General features: G+C 53.5%; 1 protein-coding gene across 2 annotated transcripts in view; it reads right to left on the bottom strand.

Moving 5' to 3' along the window:
• The window catches only part of CYTH4 (cytohesin 4), a 32714-nt gene extending 13223 nt beyond the window's left edge, over positions 1 to 19491 (bottom strand). The window contains exons 1-7 of one of the 2 annotated variants that reach the window (XM_033188656.1): positions 19334 to 19491; positions 9568 to 9650; positions 7594 to 7658; positions 6279 to 6345; positions 4634 to 4752; positions 2893 to 2973; positions 1147 to 1259 (exon numbers count right to left, since the gene is read on the bottom strand). In XM_033188656.1, coding sequence (XP_033044547.1) covers positions 1147 to 1259; positions 2893 to 2973; positions 4634 to 4752; positions 6279 to 6345; positions 7594 to 7658; positions 9568 to 9650; positions 19334 to 19352 — 547 coding nt within the window. In that variant the 5' untranslated portion in view covers positions 19353 to 19491. The remainder of the gene's footprint in view (positions 1 to 1146; positions 1260 to 2892; positions 2974 to 4633; positions 4753 to 6278; positions 6346 to 7593; positions 7659 to 9567; positions 9651 to 19333) is intronic. The other variant, XM_033188647.1, reaches the window with a different exon arrangement.
• Between the last annotated feature and the right edge of the window lie 5013 nt (positions 19492 to 24504).

Raw genomic sequence — 24504 nt, 5'->3', positions numbered from 1 at the left:
GCCGGAAGGTTTGTCCATGGACACAGCCAGGAGGCGGCGTGCTCGCGGACAAGTCATTTCATCTCTCTGAAGCTATATTCCATATGTCAGGGAGGGATGAGAAGACTACTGACCTCAAACGGTTGATGTATGGATTGAGTGACTTTGGCCGGTGGTGGTGGCTCATGCCTGTAATCCCAACACTTTGGGAGGCCGGGGTGGGCGGATCACCTGAGGTCAGGAGTTCGAGACCAGCCTGTCCAACATGGTGAAACCCCGTCTCTACTAAAAATACAAAAAATTAGCCAGGCATGGTGGTGGGCACCTGTAATCCCAGCTACTTGGGAGGCTGAGGCAGGAGAATTGCATGAACCTGGGAGGTGCAGGTTGCAGTGAGCTGAGATCATGCCATTGCACTCCAGCCTGGGTAAAAGAGAGAGACTCTGTCTCTCAAAATAAAATAAAATAAAAAAAAATAAAAAAATAAAAAAATGATTGAGTGATTTTGCCTGTGTAAAGCACTCAGTGCATAGGGATTACTCAATACACAGGGTCGGTTATTTTTGTTGGATAACTAGATCCAGAGAAGAGGCCAGGACAAGTTGGCCTTGATGGTCCCTCGCCCACCCTGTCCTCTGGATGTCTTCACATGGGCATTGGGTTAGCCCTGGGAGAGAGGGCTATGGAGGACTGACCTTGTGGATCTCCTTCTATGCCCCTTTTTGCCCCTACACCCTGCCCAGGCCGTTTCATGCTTCTGGGCCTTTGTTCCTACTGAAACTCCTGCCAAAAAGGCCCTTTCTCCCCTTAACCTCCTGGAAAACTCCTATTCATCCTTCAAAACCCCATTCAGGCCTCACTGTCTCTGAGAAGCCATCTTGGACATGCTGATTCCCCTACTCCTGCCCTCAGACAGGGGTGCTGCTGCCTTAGCCTTAGCATCCTGTGCTATCATCTCCTGCCTCCTCTCCTAAGAACTGTGTCTCAAGGCAGCTCTGTCAGACAAGCACCCAGTAGCACTGAAGTTGGTGCTCAGCGAGGGATCATGAAGGGGTCTGGGCTGCCAGGATCTGGGTACTTGGGGGAAGCTTGAGGGGGTCTGTGAAATCTATGCCTGGCAATGATGAAGAGGTCCCAGAGCCCTGGGTCCCACTCCCCTCCTGGCACCTGTGGACTGGAAGACGCCAGGGTTGCAGAGGCAGTATCGGGTGGCAAAGGCCTCCATCATCCGGTCTATCTTCTGGGCCTCGCCCGGCAGCCGGAAGCTCCACAGGAACTGCCTGGGGGAGAAACAGGGCCACGGGCAGTGGAGTGGGTGGTGGCTCTCAGGGGCCCCAGACAAGCTGCCCTATCTCTCTCAGGTTTAGTCTCTGTATCCTGTAAATGGGGGAATCTGCAACTGTCATCTGGGCTCACAGGGAAGTGGGATTGGTACCATGGAGTCCCAAGCACGCGGGGGGGTGGGGGGCGGGGGCGGTAGCCAAGAAATGCCTTTTCTTGCAGAATACGGAACTAAGCACACGCCCCGCTCTGCATATCTGAATCCCAGCACTGATGGCAGCCCAGTCTGCCTCAGCTGGAAAGGCGGCTTTTGCCTGGCCCCGGGTCTGTGGTTCCCCACACCTGGCCTTTGGGCTCTGAGATCTGGCTGTGGGACACAGTTGAGGAGGGGTGAGGCAGGGGTTTCCCCTTGCTAGGGCTCCCTTTCTTGGAATCTCGACTTCCCTCTAGCTCTGGAAGTTTATAGTTTCCACAGCTTCAAGCTAAGTTCTCTGAGGGTGAGAACTGGGCCTGTATCTCTCGCTTTCCTGGTGGGCTTCACACAATCCTGGGCCCCTAGCAATGGCTCAGTAAATAAGTGAGTGAATGAATGAATGAATGAATATGTGAATGAATGAATGAAAGAATGAATATGGGAGACTCCCAAGTCACCCACCCCTCTCCCTTAAAGAGCTGGGAGTTAGAGAACACTGGATGGTGGTGGCTTCTTCCTTCTCTGTATTGTAAACTCCTACTCACCCTCCAAAGCCCAGATCAGATGCCCCTTCTTGGAATCTGAGTTTTCGAGCAGCATCAAGACTTACTAAGCACTTACTGAGGACCAATTCTAAACCCTTGCTCATTTAGCCTTCATAACCCTATGAAGTTGGTGCTATTATTATCCCCATTCTGCGGATGAGGAAACTGAGGCACAGGGAGGTTTACTTTTTATTTTTTGTGAGACAGAGCCTCACTCTGTTGCCCAGGCTGGAGTGCAGTGGCGTGATCTCGGCTCACTGCAACCTCTACCTCCCGGGTTCAGGTGATTCTCCTGCCTCAGCCTCCCGAGTAGCTGGGATTACAGGCACCTCAGCCTCCCGAGCAGCTGGGATGACAGGTGCCTGCCACCATGCCTGGCTAATTTTTGTATTTTGTGCGTGTGTATGGCTTTTGCTCAACGTCACATGGGGGTGAGCAGCAGAGCTGGGATTTGAACTGTATAGTCTGGCTCAAGAGTTTGTGCTTCAAACTGGTAACTGTACTGCCTCTGTAGCTGTAAAAATGAGTACCAACAACGGTACCCTAATTAGAAGCTAATAAGTGATAATAAATGGAATACCTACCAAGCAGTCTTATAAAATAAATAAAACATGCACTAATCCAAAAAGTAGGAGAATGACCGTAGTAAAGCAATAATGATGAGAATGATTAAATACGGGTGTGATAGAATTCTAACGTAGCAAGAAGGCAGTATTTGCAAGGAACTAGGCCCTTTCCCAGGCGGTCCACCCCAGCTCTGTGAGGCAGTACTATCATGAAGTCATTCTTCTTCCTCGCCTCCTCTTCTTTGCTCCCAACCCTTTGCGCTGTTGGCTGTGTGGATCGTGACATCCCCAGCCACTGGGGCTGGGACCCTGATCCAGGACTACTCACCTGAGGGCCTGGACGAGGTTGAGGTTGGCGAACTCATGGCAGTCCACGAAGGCCTGGAGGACCTGCAGGTTGACGGGGTCCCTGGGGAGGGGGCGGAAGGGAGGGTGAGACACACTTGGATACTGGCTGGCCCCTACCTCCTGGAGGGGGTTGAAGTGGGGGAGGGAGAGGAGAGAGACATCTGTCCTTATGGGGTCCAGCTGCCATCTGGTGTGTTCACATCTGTCCCACCCATATCACACTCCGAGGGCACATCCTTGTCCTCCCATGCAGAAACATACACCTTCACTGTTCACCAGCACTGCTCTGGCCCGGTAGGGGAGCCCTGGCTTTGGAGCGGCCTGCCCTCAGTCCAGGCCTTCCTCATTTCCTATAACTTCCCACCTGGCGACCTCCCGGAAGCCACTTGACCTTCCCAGTCCCAGCTTCCTCATCTGTACAAGGGAGAGAAGCTGACCTCCCCCATCTCCTCCCTATCCCCAGCTCCTGAAGCAGGAAGTTGCCCTTCTCACCATCTGCATGCCCTGCTCACCCCAGGAGGGAGGGGTGTCCTTGGGAGCTGGGGAGAGGGCTGTTGACTCCCTGGTCCAGCTTCACTCCTATCCCCTTGCCCGCCCCTCAGACCAGTCCTTTGCCCAGAGCCCTCTCACAGATCCTCACCTCCTCATCCACTATATCCTCCCCCTCTCTCCTCCCATCTAGTCTAGATTCTTGAGCCTGTTTCTGACCCCAGGGCCTTTGCACTTGCTGCTCCTGGACTGCTCCTCCCCCAGATGTCTGTACTGATTTGGTCAAATGTCACCTTCTCCATGAGACACTTCCTGCCCACACTATTCTAAATCACAGCCCCCAACCTATGGTGCCCAGAGTGTCTTCCTTCCTTCCTTCCTTCCCTCCCTCCCTTCCTCCTCCTTCCCTCCTTCCTTCCTTCCCTCCCTCCCTTCCTCCCCCTTCCTTCCTTCCTTCTTTCCTTCCTTCCTTCCTTCCTTCCTTCCTTCCTTCCTTCCTTCCTTCCTCTCTCTCTCTCTTTCTTTCTTTTGTTTTCTTTTTTGAGATGGAGTCTCGGTCTCCATCTGCTGCCCAGGCTGGAGTGCAATGGCGTGATCTTAGTTCACTGCAACCTCTGACTCCTGGGTTCAAGCAATTCCCCTACTTCAGCCTCCCGAGTAACTGGGACTACAGGCACCCACCACCACATCTGGCTAATTTTTGTATTCTTAGTAGAGACGGGGTTTCACCATGTTGGCCAGGCTGGTCTCGAACTCCTGACCTGGTGATCCACCCGCCTCAGCCTCCCAAAGTGCTGGGATTACAGGTGTCAGCCACCACGCCTGGCCGGTCCCCGGCATTTCTGACTTCCTTTCCCTGCTTGATTTGTATTCCACAGAGCTTATCATTCTCTAACATATTTTGCATCTATTGAGACCGGTCTCTCCCATTAGCGTGGACCTCTGAGGATGAGAGTTTTGTCTGTCTTATTCACTGGTGTACACCCAGGGCTTAGGATGGTGCCTGGAACACAGTAGACCCTAAGCAACATTTATTTGTTGAATAAATGACTAAATGAATGAAGGCAGTCAGGCTTTGACTCAGAATCTGGAGGGGATGATCCCTGAGCCCCTTAAGCCCTAGGAGTAATGACTTTCCTGACATAATTCATCCTCTCACCTGCACATTCACACACCTGTACACACCTGCACACCTTCATTTCCTGCCTCCCTAAGGCTCCACTCCTTCTTACCTCTCCCCCAAGTAGGTACCAATGGCTGTCTTGTTGAGGCCTTCGCCTTTATACAGGAACCGTGCAATGTCCTGGATGTCGGGGGTCAGCAGCTTGTGCTCAATGAAATACTGGATACCCTGGAGGGGGTACAGAGAAGCCGTGAGCAGCTCCTGCGCGGAAGCAGGCCTGGGAGGGGGAAGGGAGGAAGGAGCTCCCGTGGCCAGAGCCTTAGAGCCTGGCATTCTGGTGTTGACACAGTCTGTTCTGGGAAATTGTGAGCTCCTCCTTCACAGGAACTGCCTTTGTGAGGTGGTGAGTTCCCCATCACTGGAGGCGTGCAAAGAAAGTCAGCCTTCCTGCCATGAACCGGGTTCATGCCGGGTACTCCCCAGGGTCCCCTTCCGTCTGACATTCTTTGATTATATGTTTCAGTGATTCTAGGAATTTGTAATTCTGAGATTCAATGATTCAGCCATTTCTTTTGTTCCCCTGAAACTCATATTATTTAAAAATAGCATTTCATTCTTTCACACAAGTAATCTATGTCTATTGTATAAAAGTTAGAAAAAACCAGCTCAATCCAAAGGGGAGGAAATTGCCCGGGCCTTACCGCTTGGAGGCAGACAGCTTCCATTGTGGTGACCTTCCTTCCCTTTCTGTATGAAAATGGGCTCAGACCATGCCTGTTGCATTTAAATCTGCTTTTCGGATTTGACAATATCACAAACATCTCTCCTCACCACCGAGGCACTCAGAGTTTGTCATCCTAGTTTTAGGAGTTGGAGGTTAGGGTCTCTGGCTCTCCGTGAAGATTCCCCTGTGTTCCACTGCTGGAAGGTGGGCACAGGCCACGAGGGCCGAGTGACAGGCAGAGGATGCAGAGGACACCCCGGCTGCTGGGTGGGGTGAGAGTGTGAGCCTGTGGGGGTCTCTGTGGATGGGAGCAGGAGTCCAGAGGTCTGTGGCCATGAGAGGTGAATGGTTGTAACACTTTGGGCCTGCGATGCGGACAGGGAGCCTTCTAAGCCAGAGCGAGACATTTCCAGGGACCCCAGCTTGGCACTCTCTGCTGGCTGCCCTGACCCCACCTCAGTGTATCTGCCTACGGTTTCCTTCTGTCTCCGTCCTTTCAGAAAAGGAAGCCCAGCTGCCACCTGGCGGGGTGAGGGGTGGGGCTGGGGTTGCTCTGAGGCCAGGGGGCTTGGGAATGGTGTGGGGGGGCGAGGTAACCCAGCCCTGAGCTGCTGCTCCTGCTAGCAGAGGGGTGGGTGGTGGGACCGCAGGACTGGCCTTCCCTGAGCCCAGGGCTGGAAGTTGCTTTTGGAGCCTGAGCCCCAGATCCAAGGGCTCCACTGTCCCAAGCCACATTCATGGAGAAGGAAATGGAAGCCCGGAGTGAGGAAGGGACTAGGCCAAGTGCATGGACATCATGGCCTCCTCCATGCTCCCGGCTCCTCCTGCCCCAGGGCGCTTATGCCTCAGAGTAGACGGGGCCCCCAGCCACAGCTGGCCATGGGGCACTGGACAAGATGCTCAGCTCTGCTGGGCCCAGCTTCCTCCTCTGGAAAGGGGTCTTGTCAGCCGAGGGGAGTGAGAGGACACCGGCCAGGTGCTCCCATGCAGTCCCCGTATCCTGTGGCCCGGGCCCTCCACAGCCACCTACCTTTGCAGGGTCCATGTTGAACTTCTTGCGTCCAGTGCACAGCTCCTTCTCCTTCTGGGCCATCCGGCTGTGGACATGAGGACGTCAGCTTAGGCCGCACCAGGACCCTGAATTACCCTCCCCACTCCCCAAGGACCCTTGCCTCAGCAGGAGCCCATACCCTCTAGGGACCTCCAAGTGGGGCCCCCAGGTCCTGCCTGGGAACCATCTGGAGGGGAGAGAGAAGTGCAAGGCCTGGCTCCTCCCAGAACTCTGCAGCTGGCTCCTCTGATGGGCCCAGCACGGGCATTTAGCAGCTCTCAGGACCCCGGAGCTGCCGCGGAGGAGGGGCCCCATGCAAGAAACCTTGTTGGGGGGGAGATGGGGGGGTGGGGGTGGAGGGGAGGAGGCAAGGGTTGAGCATGCAGGTGTTAGAGCCGGGCTCCTGGATGTGAATCTGAGATGGGCTGCTTTGGGCAAGTCACTTCCTCTCTCTGGGCCTCAGTTTCCTCATCTATAAAATGGAGGTGACACCACCTGCCTCCCAGCGTTGTTGAGAGGTTAAAGCACCTAAAACAGTGAGGTGTAGGTGTGCTATTTGTTATTGTTGTGGCTGGAACAGGGGAGCTGGAGAAACGGCCACGTGTGTGTGTGTGTACATGCGTGTGTGTGTGTGTCTGTGTGCATGTGTTGGTGGTGGGGGGGAGGAGGCTGGACAGGTGGAGACCTAAGGGGTGGCAGGCGCAGCAGGGGAAATTCCCAGGACATCGCATGTCAGAGTCAGTGCCCTGGGACCCTAGGAGACAGTGTAGCAACCAACCTTCTTGTTGCACAAATGGGGAAACTGAGACCCAGAGAGGGACAGGATCTGTCCCAGATCACAAAACAGTGAGAATTTTCCATAGAGGCGGTGGGAATGGCCGGCTCCGGGTTAGTGGTGAGTGGGGCGGGGTAGGCCCAGGCTCCTGTCCTCGTGGGGCCCTGGGCTTCCTTGTCCTTGCCCTTGGGGCTGAGCTTCCCTTCTCCTCGCCCATCCCAGGATGGATGTGGTCAGTGATCGGCCAGGGCTGGACCACAGTGGGTCAGGAGAGCCTTTGGGTTGGGGGAGGGGAGGACACAGTGTCTCTCAAGAGAGGGTCAGCCTGGAAGCAGGGACCAGGCCTGGGATGGGGCCTGGGTCACCCCGTTCCGGTCTTGTTACTGCCTCCTTCTCCCTGGCCAATCCCTGATTTCACCAGGCCCAGCAGTCGGGGGTGGCCCCTGCTCATTCAAGGTGTATGACATCCTTGGGAAGCAATCATGGCAGCTTCTGGGGGTCCCCACCCAGGCCCCTCACCTCTCCTCCGCACTCTCGAAGCAGTCGATTTGGGCAAACACATCTGCGATCTCATCCTTCAGCTTCTGTGGGGTGGCGGGGCAGGACAGGGAGAGTCAGGGGTGGAGGCCAGAATCCCGGGGGGTTAAGACCCCAGTGACCACTCCTGCCCCTGGGCGTGACTCTCAAACCCGGCCCCTCTCCCTGACCTCTGTCCTGAGTCCCCACTCTGAAGGGCCCTCCATGGACAGGTGCCCTCCCTCGATGTCTCATAATTTCAAAGTCCCATGCTAAACTATCACCTCTGTCTGCACCCATGCCTCCACTTGCCTTGGGGAGGGGGAACCCCCAAGCCCCTACCCCTTGCCCATCCTATTTCCAACCTTCCCATCTCTCCCCTCTGCAGCCATGAAGTCTGCTCTCTAGCTGAGCCTACCCGACAAGCCGGCCTCCCCGCTGCCCGCCTCCCCCCTGCCCACCTCCACCCTGCCCGCCTCCACCCTGCCCGCCTGCCCTGGCTGGTGTCTTTCTGGAGCACTGCATGGAGCCTGCCCTTCCCCTGCTCAAATCCCTCCCATGGCTCCCTACTGCTTCCTCAGCTTCTGCCCCAGCTTCTCTCTGGCTTTCCTCCATTTACTCTGTCAAGCTCACCCTTGACTAAGTGCCCGCTATGTGCCTGCCAGGTACTATGGGGACACCATGCACAGGCAGCATAGGCCCCTTTTCCAGGGACTTTGCAATTCCCCTGGACTTTACAGAAGAGGACACTGAGGCGTAGAGAGATGACACGACATTCCCACCGTCTGACTACAAACCTGTGCTTCCCCCAGCTCAACCCCAAGCCCATTTCATCTTGACCCTGCAGGAGGCACCCAGTGGCAGAGGGGATCCCCTAACACCTCCCCCTGTCAACCACCAGCACCCCCTGCAGGAGAGCAGCATGAGCCCCTGGCAGGCACTCCCAAGAGGCACCCAGCCCCTTTCTCCCCAGGATCTGTGGGGTGCTGGTGAAGGGCTGGTTCCAGGGGCTTGTCCTGAGACTCAAGGCCAGCATGGGACTTGGGAGCCTGTGTCTGAGCCCTGTCAGCTCCTGTTCATGCCATCTTGGCAGAGCCACTGAGTGGTTGCCCCACAAATACAATGGGGATTTATTTGCAAGTATTAACTGAGCACCTATTAATGCTGCGCCCTGCAGGCGGGGGATGCAGTGGTGGGCAAGACAGACCTCGGCTCTATGTTCATGGAGGGCATAGTCTGGTGGGGTTGGGATCATGGGTGGTCATAGGGCAATGACCATGCAGAGCACCATCAGAGCAAGGTAGAGAAAGCCTGGCACATAGTAGGTGCTCAATAAAACACCAGCTGAGTGAATAATTTTGTGCCTTCATTCCTCACTGAAATCCTAAGTTCACGTGCATGGGAGTGGGGGTGGGTACAGCCACCGCAGTCCAGGCAGATGAGACTGTGAGTGCAAAGGCCCAGGGGCAGGGCTGAGCAAGGCACGTTCCAGGAACAGAACCCAGCCTGTCTCGGAATCTGCCGACCCAGATGAGCTGACATCTGAGTCTGATTGGTGAAGTGGTAAGTGCTGGGCACATACTGGGAGTTATCACGACCAGGTGGTCTACACTCTGCAGGGGTGAGACCTGGCTGAAGCTTCACCACTGGGGTCAGAGCCTGTCCTGTGATGAAGCGAGTAAAGGCTGGGATGGGGCTGGGCACACAGTGGGTGCCTAATTGGATCGCCGCCTCCCTCCCTGGCTCTCCCGGTCCTCCCTGGGTCTCAGGGTGTCTGTCTGCAGTCTTGCTGTTATCCCTGCTCCTGGCACTGGGAGCAAGGCTGATATGGGCCAGAGTTGGCCACACTGTCTGACCAGCAGGAGCTGGTAGGGCGTGTGCAAGTGTGCAGGAGTGTCTGCTTACGGGCACATGTGGCGTGGTGTGTGTGGGCATGGACACGTGTGCGAGCGTGTGTGGACACGGGTGTGCGCTCACCTGGATGTCCTCCAGGAGCTGCTTCCGGTGCCACTTGATTCTCTGCAACTCTTCTGTCTCCCCGCTGCTCAGCTCCGTGGGCTCTACAGAGAGATAACCGGCCTTCCCTGTCACTCGGCTCCAGCCACACCCACTTGCCCTCACTTCTGCAGGGCTTCCTTCCCTCCAGAAACCCAGGATTTGCCCTCTTCACAGAGGCCCACCTCCTCCAGGAGGCCTCCCCTGACTGCCCTATCTAAAGCAGCCCCTGCTCCCTTCCTTCCTGCCCTGCTTCCTGTTTCTCCCACCCCCTGGATAGACACCCCCCGAAAGGATCTTGTTTCCTTTTATCTTTTCTGTCCCTCCTGTTGGACTCTTGGCTCCATGAGGGTTCAGCTGTTCTATTCTTTTGCTCACTGCTGTGTCCCCAGCACCCAGAAAGAGTCTGACCCGTTGTAAGCACTCAGTTAAACACTTGCTGAAGGCATGCACTCCTTCCCCGAACTTGAATCCCCTCCTCCACTGACTCACAGGCTCATTATTTATTCACTTATTTATTTGAACAACCAGGAAGTGGCATACCATTTTCCTCACATCCCATTGGCCAGAATGCAGTCATGTGGCCACACCTAGCTGCAAGGGAGACTGGGAAATGAGCCTGTATCAGGGTGGTCCTGATGTCCTTACTATGTAAAATGGGGAGGCTGGATTTGGGGGATATTTTGTAGTCCCTGCCCCCAGATACTGAGGCTCAGAGAGGTGAGGTGACTCAACCAAGGTCCCACAGGGAAGTGGTCACTGAGCCAGAATGGGACCTTGAATTGGGCTGATGCCAAAGCCTGTGCTCTTTCATCTCCACTTGGAAATGAATAAATTAAATAAGATTTGTATGTGCTGGCATTCTATGCAAGGTGCTATGATGATGCCCACAACTAGGTCAGCTGTCCTAGCTTCATGCTTCATGGTGGCTTCAGGTTCATCCACAACACTCTCCTTCTCTGAGTAAATGGCCTCCCTATTACTCAGAGAGAGAGTCCTCATCCTGGGCCTGGAGCCTCCACAACCTCTCCAGCCTTGGCAGCGAGACTTATTCCCTGCCATTCCCAACAAGAGCCTGCCAGTCCAGCCTGCCAGCTCCTCCCTGTCCCAGAGCCATCCAGGACTCAGTCCCACTTCCCTGTGTTTGCCCAGGCAGCTCCTGTACTCTGGGATGCCTTCTCCTGTCTGCCTGCCCAAATCCTTGCTGACCTTCAAGTTCCAGTGTCAGGAAGTGCCTGGCTGCATTTCTTAAAGGTTTTACAAGGATAGACATCATTTCCCCCAAAAGAATGCAGAGGGAATGTTGAATGCTCCCTTTCCCTACTTCTCCCTCTCATGACTAAGCAGGCATCGTGGATGTTGAGATTAAAGCCCCATGTGGAGATGGCAGGACACCAGGCTAGATGGAGCCCAGGTCCCCAGGCAGTGATGTGGAGAAGACTCATCATATTCATGTGGACCACCTATCCATCTGGACTTTTCAATGAGAGAGAAATCAGTTTTGAGAACGTTTCGGTCACTGTTATTCTGAGTCTCTTTAAGCAGCTAAACCTGAGATATACCTAATACAGCATCTTCATCTGTGGAATATGAACCATAACCCTTGCCTCAGACGGCAGCTGTCAGGAAGGAAAGAGCTAAACTTTGTCAAACACCCAGCAAGAATCCAACATATGCTGAGTCCAACATGCGTACAATGGGTGCTGTCTGCATCCACCCTCCTCTTCAGGACCAAGGCGCCATACCCTCAGCTGCTGGGAGGAAAGCCTGCTGATGGCTCCCAGCTGACTCCCTCCCCAGACACTAGCCTCAGCCAAAGGGAGGTGCCTCACCCAGGAGTCCCCCTGACCAAGGGCAGGCCCTGTAATAAAAAGCCAAGACCCCTTGCCTGGTTTCAGGACCTGCCCCAGTTTTCAGATCCAGAACCTTGGGACTGAAGGAGAGGCTGGGTCCCAAAGGAAGAGTCCTGTAACACTGTGGCAAGTATATATGGCAATGACTCCCTGGTTCTTCCCTAAAAACACCTGTGGCCATTAACTCCAGTAACTGTACGTGGGGGAAAGGGGAATATCCAAACATTCTGAGGATTGTTGGACACAGGGTCCAAGTTGACATCAGCGCTCAAGACTGAAGTGTCTTCAAGGCCACATTTGAGTGGGGGTGCATAGAGACCAGGTGATAAATGAAGTCTTGGCCAGGTCCAGCTCGCTAGGGGTCTGCTTGATTCATGGCCGCTTTCCTGGTCTACGGATGTAGAATTGGAATGAACATCCTTGGTTCTTGACCCCATATTGGTACCTTGGCCCACAGGGTCAGAATCATTGTAGTGGGAATAGCTATTGGGAAATTCATGAAGCTGACCCATTGTCCCCAGAGCAAAGAGAGGAAATAAAAAACTATATCCTGAGGAGAATGGCAGGTGTGGGTGCCACTCTTGAGACCTAATGGATGCAGGAGCAGTGGCCCTCGTCACATTCCCAAGCACTTCCCCAGGTGGGAGGATGGCCTGCTTCTTCCAGCTGCTTCCTTTTGGCAGAGAATTATATACTGTGCAGAAAACAGTTCCTGGAATGGCACCGGGTCCTGGTAGAGATAGAGTGCCAGCCCACAGAACATCATGTAACTAAGTAGCCCAGATGGCTTCATCTGACCCACTAAGTCAGAAGGTCAAGCAAGCCCAATAGTAACCCTTTGTGAGTGGTATATCCAGGAGCAGGTGTGAGCAGAGACAGAGGGCTCCAGTAGGCTCCAGGGATAGGTGGCCCAGACCCTCATGACACCTGCTGCTGGTGCACCAGGGCCTATCCCTCTGCTTACACCATGACCCACATGGGTGGGTCCCTTGTGACTTTCTGACAATGGAGGAAAATGCCAAGGTTGGTTGCAGAATGAGTTGGCTCAGAGTTTGGGCACAAGTGAAAACTGGGTAGCTACTGAAGTACAGCCCTGCTCAAAGGTATGCTGGAAAGACAGTGGTGAGGGCAAGTCCTCCCCGGGGGCAGGGCTTCAGGCAGGGCACCTGGCCATCCACTTCCTGTGGAAAGAGAAGTGGCTTCTTGAAGCCAGAATACCCATGCATCATGGGCAGTGGTGAATGGCTTGACTTCTTTGTCAGAGGCCAGAAAGAAGGAAGATGGGAAGATCAGAAACACAGAAGTCAGGAGAAGAGGCAGGTGGATGACCCCATGGGAGCGGAATGTCCACTCTGCCAGCAACAGGAACGCATGCTGAGCCCATTGTTTCTCCAGAAGACCAGGGAGCAAACTGATTCCATGAAACCCCTTCTATTCTGCAAAAGTGAATCATCCATCTTGCCTGGAGTCAACACGTGTTAGAAATGTGTTTGCCTTTCCTGTCCATAGGGCCTCAGCCAGCACCACTATCCAGAGGCTTAGGGTGTTTGACCCGCCAACACAGCACACCACGTAACATCACAGAAGACCAAGGGACGCTCTCTACAGCAAAGGTAGTCTGAAGTGAGCACGTGGCCATGAGATCCACCAGTCCTCTCTAGCATTTCACTGGAAGGTGCTGGCCTGATGGAGTGGAGGGATGGGGCAGCCTTGAGAAGGTGCAGCAGAGGTGTCAGCCTGGAGGTGATATCCTGCTTGGATGGGGCACCCTACGCCCTAAATCTACCACCACTGTGTGGTGCTCTGTCTCCAGCAGGCGGTCCACAAGGGTCCAGGAACTGAGGGGTGGGAGTGGGAGTGGCCCCACCTGCCATTCTCCTAGTGACCCACTCTGGAGTTTCCTTTATTTTATTTATTTATTTATTTTTTTGAGAGAGTCTTGCTCTGTCACCCAGGCTGGAGTGCAGTGACATGACCTTGGCTCACTGCAACCTCTGCTTCCCGGGCTCAAGGGACTTTCCTGCCTCAGCCTCCCCAGTAGCTGGGATTACAGGCATATACCACCACACCCAGCGAATTTCTTTTTTTTTTTTTAGATGGAGCGTCGCTCTGTCACCAGGCTGGAGTGCAGTGGCACGACTTTGGCTCACTGCAACCTCCGCCTCCTGGGCTCAAGGGACTCTCCTGTCTCAGCCTCCCAAGCAGCTGGGACCACAGACACAAGTCACCACATCCAGCCAATCTCTGTATTTTTAGTAGAGATGGGGTTTCACCATGTTGGCCAGGATAGTCTCGATCTCTTGATCTCACAATCTGCCCACCTCGGCCTCCCAAAGTGCTGAGATTACAGGCGAGAGTCACCGCGCCAGGCCAATTTTTGTATTTTTAACAGAGACGGGGGTTTCACTATGTTGGCCAGGCTGGTCTCGAACTCCTGACCTCGGCCTCCCAAAGTGCTGGGATTACAGGTGTGAGCCACCGTGCCTGGCCCACTCTGGAGTTTCTTTCCTCTGCAGGTCTAGAGGTCCTGTTTCCAGGAGAGAGTTGGAGGGGGGAGGACACTTTATACTAGGGGACAAAGCAAGAGTCTTGTGACACTTCAAGCTCACAAACACCTACTCCATGCCAGTCTCTGCATAAGTGCTGTCATTTATTTAATCTTGAAGTAGGTATTTTCCAGTTTGAGACACTGAAGCTTAGGAAGGTGAGGCATGGGAAGTGGCAGTGCTGGAATCCGCACCCTGTTTTGCTGACCCCCACGCCTCTGCCCCAGGAGAGATGGATTCTGAAACTGTTTGGGACATGCAGGGATGGAAGGTGTAAGGGGCCACCTGTGTGGAGACGCAGAGCAGGGACAGCCGGGGAGGCAGTGCTGGAAGCTGGCTCCGGAACTCTTCCGGCAGGAGCTGGCGGGGAGGCCGTGGGTCTCATCCACAGAGAAAAAACAATCACCTCGAGTTGCCTTGGAGGTGAACAAACCGATTGTGCTTTGTTTTGTTTGTTGGCTTTATACAGTTTTCCTGTTGGCCTGGGGTTGTGTTTCTGCCTGGGGCGCACCTGCTGGAGGAGGCCGAGTGGATTCCAGACTGGCTGCTTGTCTGAGAGAAGCCAGCGTGGGCTCCAGCCTTCCTACGGATGCTCCATGGTGCGGATGGCCAGAAGTAAGTGATGGGGTTCCTGAAGCTCCTCCAAGGCCGACCTTCCTGCTCCCTACGGGGTTTCACCAGCTCCTGGCTCCCACCTGCCCTCAGGGTCCAGGGAATCATTCACACATCCTGTGTTCCAGCCCCTCCTCTGAGCTTCAGATCCGACCATCGCCATATGTATTGGTCACCACCGCTCCTGTCATTGTGCCCCAGGTTGAACTTCTAGAATGCTCCTTCCTCCCCGTCCTCTTCCTGAATTCCTGAGCCCTGGAAATGGTCCACATTTCCCCAGGAGGCACCCTGACACCCACCTGGCTTTCACCCCTTGGGTCTCCTCCATCACCAAGTCCTACCTAATTCTTTCCCCTTCCACGGTCCCACTGTCGTCCCGGCAACTATCACTTTGCTCGAGGGGACTTCAGGGCGTTCGGATGCCTCCCTGCCTCTTCTACCCATTCTGGTCCAGTTTCCCATGGCATGCCATTGTCCTGGGGACAAAGACTGCAAATCTCACCAGTCCTCCTGCTGTGTTCCCTCCATGCTCCTCTCACACTGCGCTCCTCTCCTGCCCCAGCTCCGTGCCCAGCCTCCCTGGCTGCCCTTCATTCACTCCCCTGAGCTCTAGCCTTCCGAAAGCCTTTGCGCTGCCATTCCTTGCACCCAGAATGGCCTTCCTTCTCCTCTCTGCCAGCAGACCCTCCTATCTCCTACTCCAGATCCCCTTTCAGGGATCCTCCTAGGTTCCACTGAGGAGCCATCCCTGCCCCCACCCCTTCCCATTCCCCACAGCGTTTCTGGGATCTGCATGGCTCAATAACCAAGTCACGCCCTTGGTTAAGGAAGGCATAGTGGCTGAGCACCTATGGTGTGCCAGGCCCTGTGTGTTCCAGGCTCTTCCCATCCACTCTCTCATTGAATCCTACAACCATTCCGAAAGGAAAGGTATTTCTAAGCTCATCCTACAGGCGAGGCCCCGAGACTCAGAGAGGTGAAGTGTCCTGCCAAAGGTGACACAGCTGGAGTGTGGCAGAGCTGGGATTCACATCTGGGCCCATCTGGGGCTCGGAGGCTACAGCCCTGATGTTGATCTTCCAAAGCCTGATCTCTTCATACGAATCATCAAACACCTGTCGGACGCTAAATCTGGGTTTCTGACAGGGTTACATGTTTGAGAATAAAGGCAAGATGCAGAATGATGCCTGCAGTTGCCCCCACTCAACCCCTGCAAAGCCAATACTGTAGAGCTGGGGAAACCGAGGCACGGTTCCCAGGGGAGTGGGATTTCATGGGAATAGTGAGCAAGTTGCTTGTATTTTTACTGCACACAGCTCCTTTCACACTCCCTTGTGGTTGACAAGTGTGTTCATGAATCCTCAGTCCCCTGTCCCCTTCTGACGGGGGTCCTGCCCCAATAGGTGGCAACTGGTCAAAGCATCTGAGTCCACAGGAGGGGGTGATGGCCCCGGGCTTGCTGTATCTTACATGGTGCACATGGAGCCCACTGACCCTTCCTCTATTTGTTAAAAAGAGGAGATTCCTCCCCATTTCAGAGTTTCAGGCACTGGTGTAGGCTCATGGGATATGTTTCTTTGGTTGTTGTTTGTTTGTTTTTTTGAGATGGGCTTTCTCTCTGTTACCCAGGCTGAATTGCAGTGGCGTGATCTTGGCTCACTGTGACCTCCGCCTCCCAGGTTCAAGTGATTCTCCTGCGTCAGCCTCCCGAGGAGCAGCTGGAATTACAGGCACCTGCCACCACGGCCAGCTAAATGTTTTTTTGTACTTTTAGTAGAGACGGGGTTTCACTATGTTGGCCAGGTTGATCTCAAACTCCTGACCTCTGGTGATCCTCCTGCCTTGGCCTCCCAAAGTGCTGGGATTATAGGTATGAGCCACCATGCCTGGCCGGGAGATGTATTTTTAATACTAATAATAATGCACACAAATAATAAAATTACCACCACCACCACAGACCCCGTTTCCTTCTCACTTATCTCTGTGCTTCTCACAGCCTCACAAGGTGTGACATGAACCCCCACCCCAAACCCACAGGCTGGTGCTGCCCTTGTGCCCAGGCCTGTGAATGTGCCCGTCTCCCCGGCCCCTCCCCACTTCCTCTTTGTCCTTCCTCTTTCCCATCGTATTTTTAGAAATCTTTGAGCTTGCAGCCCTGCTTCCAGAACAGCTGGCCTCACTTCCCCTTTCCAGGGCAGGAGGAGGACGCCATCTCAGGGTCCTAAATAAAGAGGCCCCTCAAAGTCTCAGTAGGAGGGACCTTGGGGCAGAGGGGGTGTGGGCGGAGCTGCTCCCCTCCCCAGCCCCACAAGCCCCACAAGCCCCACAGGCTCTGCAGAGTGTGGCTTCCTCTCCCCAAGCTGAGCTGGCTCTATTTTTAACTGCACCTGCCTGTCTTATCTGCACCAGTGCAGTGCTCATCTTTGGCCACACTGGGGCTTTGCTGTCTGGTGCTCTCATCTTCCCGGCAGGCCTTGGGGGAGGGTGCCTTACTTGCTTCCGGACACAGGCCCACCTCAGGAGAGGAGGGGAGGCAGCCCTGGGGAACCCTGAGTCACCAGCCTATCCATAATAAAGGTAGGAAAACTGAGGCCCACAGAAGGAAGAGACCATGACCACTGGCAGGGTGGTGCAGAGCTGGAACCTGAGCGAGGTCTGGCTAACTCCCAATCCCCGCTTCCCCAGGCCAAGCCAGGATGATGGCACCCACGTAGAGATGACAAATCGGAACGCAGAGAGGGGAAGTCACTGGGCCACGGAGAAGCCCGAATTAAGACCCAGTCTGGGCAACAGGGAAATGACCTTTCCTGCCTCCCCCTGGCCTCCTCCTGCAGGAGGTCTTCCCAGATCTCCTCTGTCCCAGTGGGAAAAGCTGCTTCCTCCCATCTCTAAGCCTGTGTCCATTTGCACGGCTGGGTCAGGGTCCTGCAGGGTCTGACTCCTGCCTCTCCACCCCGCCCCCAACATTCCAGACCAACACCCGTCCCCCAAGGTTAGGCCCATGGCTGGGTCACTGCCATCCCCAGCACTCCTTAGCACACTGGAAGGTCGTTTGTAGAGTGAATGAATGAAAAGACCAACTACTCAATGGAGAACCAATTGACCCCATGAATCCATTGCTGCATTGACCCCATTTAATTCATTTCCTCCCTAGTACCAGCTGAAGTAAAGCAGATTCTCCCCTCCCGTGCCCTACCCACAGCCCCGGCCAACCTGGGGCTTTCTCCCTCAGGTTCTCATCCCTGCTCTGCTGCTGACTGGCCGTGTGATCTCAAGCAAGTCAGTCCTCGCCTCTAGTTCACCTCTGGGACCCTCAGTTTCCTTATCTGCAATATGGGGACAGCCATCCCTGTAACCTTAGCAAGTTAGGACCCCAAAGGACAAAGTGCCCTGCTGGACACACAGGCGGGGGTCTTGCATCTCAGTGGGTGCCCTCCCTGCCTCATCCCCACCCTCCTGTCTGCTGAGAGGCCTGAGCCAGGTGCTGCCGCTCGCTGGGTCTCCCTGTGCCGACCAGGTGTCCCCCAGCTGTGCTCACTGAGCTGTGATTTTGGGAACCTCCAAAGCCCATAGGAGAGGCAGGGGTCAGAGAGTGAGCCCTGGACAGGGAGTCAGGGCACAGGGTTTGGTCCTGCCCCTGCCTCAGAGAGGCTGTTTTCCTCCCTTGGCCTCTTTTCTCCCTTCTGCCACTGGGGGGCTGTTGAAATGGATCAGTGGTTCTCTAACTGTGTTCCCTGGGGCCTGAGGCTTCCATCTGGGCGTGGGGAGGGGGGAAGGGGGATGCCCAGTGGGCGGGGCCAGGCTGCTCCATGTTAGGTGCATTTGAAGCCAGGGTGCTCCTGGACAAGGCTGAGGTCATCTGGACCTGGGGAGCAGACAGCTCCCACCATCCTTTAGGTTCTGGAATTCCAGCAGCCGTGTTCACCAGAACTGTTGCAGCTCTGGAGAACGCTGACGTCCAGGGTACAGAAACTTGGCCCCTCTTCTGGGCCTTCGATTTACCTCCCCAAACACAATCCTGATGTTCTTTTCCTTACCATCTTTGCAGCCTCTTTTCTCCTCTTTCTCCCCAGACACATTGTCCTAGTAGCTGGGGAGGGTTTCAATCAGAGCCTCTGTTGCTCACTCCTGGCCCTCCCCTGGCTCTAGGCTGCGTCCTCAGCCTCCCCAAAGACCACCCCAACCCCCGGCCAGAAAGGGACCTCAAGTCCCTTGTATCACCCAGACAAGCATCGCCGTCACCAGCATCACATCATCATCTTAATCACAAGTCACTTTTCTCAGTTCACCTCTGAGCCTTTGGACTGGCTGTTCCTTCTGGCTGAAATGTTTGTTCCTTAGAAGGCCCCTTAGCTGATACCTTCCTCAGGTCCCTCATTAGACAGCATCTTGGGGCCTTTTCCACCAGACACTCCCCTCTTCCTTATCCTGCTTTACTGTTCTTCATCCTACTTGCCACCAACTGACGTACAGCATCACATTAGAGTCACTGCCTGTTTCTCCCTCTAGAGGACAAGCCCGTGAAGGGGGGAACAGCGTCTGCTTTGCTTACTGCTGTGTGCCTAGCCCCCAGAACACAACTGGACGCCTAGGCTGAGCCCACAAATGTTTGCTTTGTGCAGCTGCATTTTCTGCCTGTGCTGTATTCCTTTACTAGGACCCTGTGAGGCAAGGGCTGCTGTCCCATTCTAAAAGAGAGCACCCTGAGGCCCAGAGAGGTTGACTGCAGTTGCTTACCTGGGTGGCACAGGTCCATTCCGACGCCCCTGGGGAAAAGATGACCCGTGTTCCTGTTGCTTGTCAACCCAGCTGCTGCTCGGGCGGACCAGGCAAGGATGCGTCACCTTGACTGTAACAGGCCCCTTCCTGCTTGCCCCGCCCAGCCCTGTGTGGGGAGGAAGTCAGTCCTGGCCCACTGGGGTCTCGTGTGCAGGCTTTTGACACAACAGCACTTCCTAAAAACTGGCAGAGTTTCAAGCAGCAGGGACCTTTGCCAGGGAGGGACAGAGGTGGAAACAAACAAACAAACAAACAGATAAAGTGAGGGGAGGGCCAGATAAAAAAGAGAAAGACAGTGAGACAGAAAGAAACACACGGACGCATATGTACACACACACGCACACACGCACAGACACTGAGGGTGATGTTCACTGAGGATGAACATTTTCCAGGGAATCATGAGCGTTTACCCGGCAATCTCCTCACATGAATGCCATAGGAGCACCCAACTTGGACAGTCCTAGCAGGGACCCCTCTGTTCCACTCCACAAGCTCTCTTCCAACTCCCACTTAAGAAAAGACAAATGAATTCAGTGCTAGGAAGGGCTTTCCTTCCCCTCAAAGAAATATCTGGCTTTTTCTTGTCTAGTGAACAATCGGGTAATATGTTCCATTTTCCTTCTCCCCCAGGCTGCTGGGAAACTCATCGTCAAATCCAAAGCTCATCGACGGCTATTCTGTGATGTCGTGTGAACTTTGGGGACTGACTCAGCTGTTTGACTCTCAGCTAGGGCTGGTCAGCCTCGCTTTGCTTATCTGTGAAAGGGGAATAACACTAACTCAGGGATATGGAAATGATGGAGTGAGAGGATGTGTCAGAGATGCTTGGGACATACTAGGTGCTCAATAAACACTTTCTCCTTTGATTTTAATTTTCTTCTTTGGTTAAAATGTATCATGCTATTGCTTGTGTCTTTTCTGGCAGGTTGGTTCAACTCCTTTCTGGAAAAGGCTGTGCTGTAAAGAAACAGGTATAAATTAAATGCAAATTTCCTATAACTTCAGGACACATGCAGATTTATTCATCTGCTTCCCCATTACTCTCCAGGTCCCATGAGGGCAAGGTTACCTTTTGTGCTCTGGTGTGTGGTAAAATGCTGGGGACATAGAGGGTATGCAAGCGTGGAATGAATGAATAAATGAATGAATGAATGAATGGAACATGGTGGAGATCACAATGAATGTGAAAGCCAGCTACAAGTTCACCTCTTTCACTATGCTGCCACTCCTGCCGTCAAGGGACGAAGTCTATTTCTCCTTCCTTGGAAGCTGAGCTGGCCTTGGCCATGTCTTTGACCAAAAGCACGTGGCGGAAATGATGTTCAGTGATGTTCAAGGCTGACCTTTGAAAGGCCTTGCAGCTCCTGCTCTTGCTCTCAGCCCTCTGCCCGGCTGCCATGAGAACAAGCCTGGGCTAGCACGTTGGAAGACCACAAGGAGATAGGTCGGGCTGTCCTGGCTGTCCCCTGGTTGCTGCCTCATCAGTGAGGCCAGGGGACACCAGAAGAAGAATGATTAAGTGCAGTCCCACCCAAACTGCTGACCCATAGCACTGTGGGAAATAATACATTTTTGTGGTTTAAGCCACCAACTATTGGGACGCTTTGTTATGCAGTCAAAGCTTGCTGATACAGAAGAAATCCAATGCTATCATTTCCTTGGAGAGAAAACTGAGGCTTATTTCTGGGAAACACTTGACCAAGTCAGAACTTGAGTGAGTGCCAATTCAGGCCCAGAACCCAGGCCTACTAAGTCCCCATCTAGTGTGCTCAGGATTTTTGAACCCCACACCCCCGCTGCTTCTCCCCTGCCCTGCCCGCCCCCCCGCCCCCGGGTTCTTGTATAACTCATAGTTATTTTCTGGAAAACTTGTTACAATTATTTCCATGGTAAACTAGATTTTTCTCAACTGCTTTGCGCCTGAGGAACCACAAACCATGTTCTTGGCCATTTTAAAACTAGAAATTTGGGCGGGGCGTGGTGGCTCACGTCTGTAATTCCAGGACTTTGGGAGGCTGAGGCAGGTAGATCACAAGGTCAGGAGATCGAGACCATCCTGGCCAACATGAGGAAACCCTGTCTCTACTAAAAATACAAAAATTAGCTGGGCATGGTGGTGGGTGCCTGTAATCCCAGCTATTCAGGAGGCTGAGGCTGGAGAACTGCTTGAACCAGGGAGTCGGAGTTTGGAGTGAGTCGAGATCGCGCCACCGCACTCCAGCCTGGCAACAGAGTGAGACTCTGTCTCAAAAACAAAACAAAACAAACAAAACAAACAAACAAACAAAACCCTAGAAATGTGGAGAAAGCTATAATTCCCTATGCAGAAAGACTTCACACTGCAGGCTGGAGACTGCTGTCTTTAGAAAGTCATGCTTGCAAAGTTGACCCTTGGCTGGCACCTGGGAGCTTGGATCTGGGGAGGGCTCCCACCACCCTAACTGATGAGAGTGGCTTACTGAGCCTAACCTATTTGCCTAGCATCCCTGGTAGCATCCGTTCTCACAGGTGCTTTCACGACTTGTTGCTGGAGCAATTGAGCGTGTCCCGTGTGACTCCACTGGGAGAGGACTCTTGGAAGTTGCACCTGGTTTCCTCTGGACGTTGCCACTGCGCCTTTGCTGATTTTGCTTTGAGTCCTTTCACTGACATAGATCATAGCTGTTAAGTATGACCATGCGCTGAGTCCTGGGGGTCCACCTAGTAAACCACCGAACCTGGGATGGCCTTGGGGAACGCTGACCCATCTTGTGGCTGACCCAGTAAATGTGCCTTGCCCAGGGCCACGGTTTGGCATCTGGCACTTCCCTTTTGTCTGACGGATCGTCACGGTCGTGTGGTTCAGTTATTGTTACCGTCTTATTCTCTAAGACATACCTCAAATACCACCTCCTCTGTGAAGCCTGTTGTGATAACACCTCCCCTCCCTCTCTCCCACAACCCTGGTCGTGTTTAATAGCTTATATGCAGTCAGCCTGGGAGGGAGGCACTTTTTCACTGTGGGCAGCAAAGAGTTTGGCAGAACTGACTTCATCATTTTCGCTGTCACTCCCAGTCTAGGTTTGGCTGCAAGATTAGCTGGGAACCAATAGCACAGGCAATGGGAGAGAAGGAAGCTGGACCCAGGGGAGCCACAGAGAACTGGATTCAAATCCTGACTCAGCTCTTGTGAGCTGTGTGATCTTCTTCCTTCCCCTCTGAGCCTCATTTTTAATCATTTTAAATTATCTACAAAATGAAGACAGTTCAGGTTAGGTTTGCCTACATGAAACAGAAAACCCACATAATAATAATGGTTTAAAGAAACTAGAGGTTTATTAATCTCTTACAAGAAAGAAACCTGAAGTGGACAACACAGGGCTGCCCCGGTAGCAGCCTGGGCATGGATCCAGGATCCTTCTAACTTTCTGCTGCTGTCCTCAAGTTCTCCTCATGGTCCAAAGTGGCTGCTTGATCTCCAGCTATCATGACTACATTCCAGGTAGGAGGAAGGATGAAAATGGGAAGGAATCCCCTTAAAACTCTTTCTGGCCTGAGATCAGTCCTTCTGCAGTACATCGGGCTTTGGTTCCCACCTGTATACCAGGCAGGGGGTCCACAGTTGGTTCTGGTACAACAAATGAGATGGGAGGGATCTGGGAGGTCCTTAAACAACCACCACTGCTGTTTCCGGAGTGCCTGCTATGGAGTGCCAGACACTGTGCTAAGTGCTTGTTATCTCATTTAACCTTTTCCACCATTCAACAAATAACATTATTACAATCCCTCTTTTATAGATGAGGGAACTGAGTTCAGAGAGGTTAAGTCACTTGCCCAAGGTCACACAGCCAGGAGGAGGCAAAGTTCAGATTCAAGCCCTGAACTGTCTGACTTCAGATCCCCACACTCGGCTTGTACAAACATCACTTTAAACATTTCAGAAGTTCACCGGCCTGCCCTCCTCCCTCCCTGCTCTTCCCTCCAGGGAGAGATAGGAAGGGCCTAGCACCTTAATCAAATCATAGCAAAACCTTCTGGGTAACACTTTCTGTTTGTCCAAAAGCTCAGAATTCCTCACGTGATGCCAATAGCCCAAGGGCGAGAGAGATGGAAGAAACTTAGAGGACGTCTAATTCCATGGCTTCATCTTACAGATGGGAAACTGAGGCTGGGAGAGGGAAGGGACTTAATAGAGTGAGTTAGAAGCAGAATCTGCCCTTGAGCCCATTTTGGCTGCACAGTCAGAGTGCCTATCCATCCATCCATCCATCCATCCATCCATCCATCCATCCATCCGTCCATTCATTCATTTATTTATTCCTTTGATGTTTATTGAAAGCCTGCTATGAGCCATGCACTGTTCCTGGCGTTGGCACAGACAAACGTCCTGCTCTCATGGGGCACATGGTTGAGTCACTAGGCCAGGTGGGAGGTGGCAGGTGGCGGGCAAGGTGTGTGTTGGGGGAGTGAATCCTCTCTGCGGTCTTTCCCCTTCCTCATTTTCTCTGATTTCTGATTTTTTCTTAAGGACTCAGAACTGGAGGCAGCATCCTGGAGGCTCGCAGAGTGGAGCATCCCAGCATCTTGAGACTGCTGAAGGTCTGCCTGTGAGCCCAAGCTGTGGGTAGGGTTTCCAGAACACAGATCAGATGTGCCTGATTTCCACCAGACCTGTCACTCCCCGTCCAGTGACCAAGAGCATGGGCAATGGGAGAGAAGGAAGCTGGATCCAGGAGGGAGGGCCTGAGACCCGGTAAGCCATAGGCAGGGATGGGGGTCAAGGGCAGTGGGGCACATGCTGATGTTCAAGTTCTAGGACTTGCCCCTAACACAGAGGCTCCTCCTAGCACCACTGATAACCAGAGAATTTGGGGAAGAGCCCAAATGCTCACCGGAGAGCGAATGGTTAATAAATTGTACTGTGTCTGGATGATGGGTCACTGTGAGTCATGAAAGAGGAATGACGATGTAAGATTCAAGCATCTACTTCCAGTTGTATGTAACAGTAACTCAGACCGACTTAAATGGGTATTTAGCAGCTCAGTCCCTGAACAGTCTGAAACAGGGTTGGCCTTGGGGGTACAGATACCAGAGACTTTTTTTTTTTTTTTGATGGAGTCTCGCTCTGTTGCCCAGGCTGGAGTGCAGTG

Source organism: Trachypithecus francoisi, unplaced genomic scaffold (genome assembly GCF_009764315.1).
Source record: "Trachypithecus francoisi isolate TF-2019V2 unplaced genomic scaffold, Tfra_2.0 Contig01580, whole genome shotgun sequence".
Lineage (NCBI taxonomy): Eukaryota > Metazoa > Chordata > Mammalia > Primates > Cercopithecidae > Trachypithecus > Trachypithecus francoisi.
This window is presented reverse-complemented; position numbering and strand designations above follow the sequence as displayed.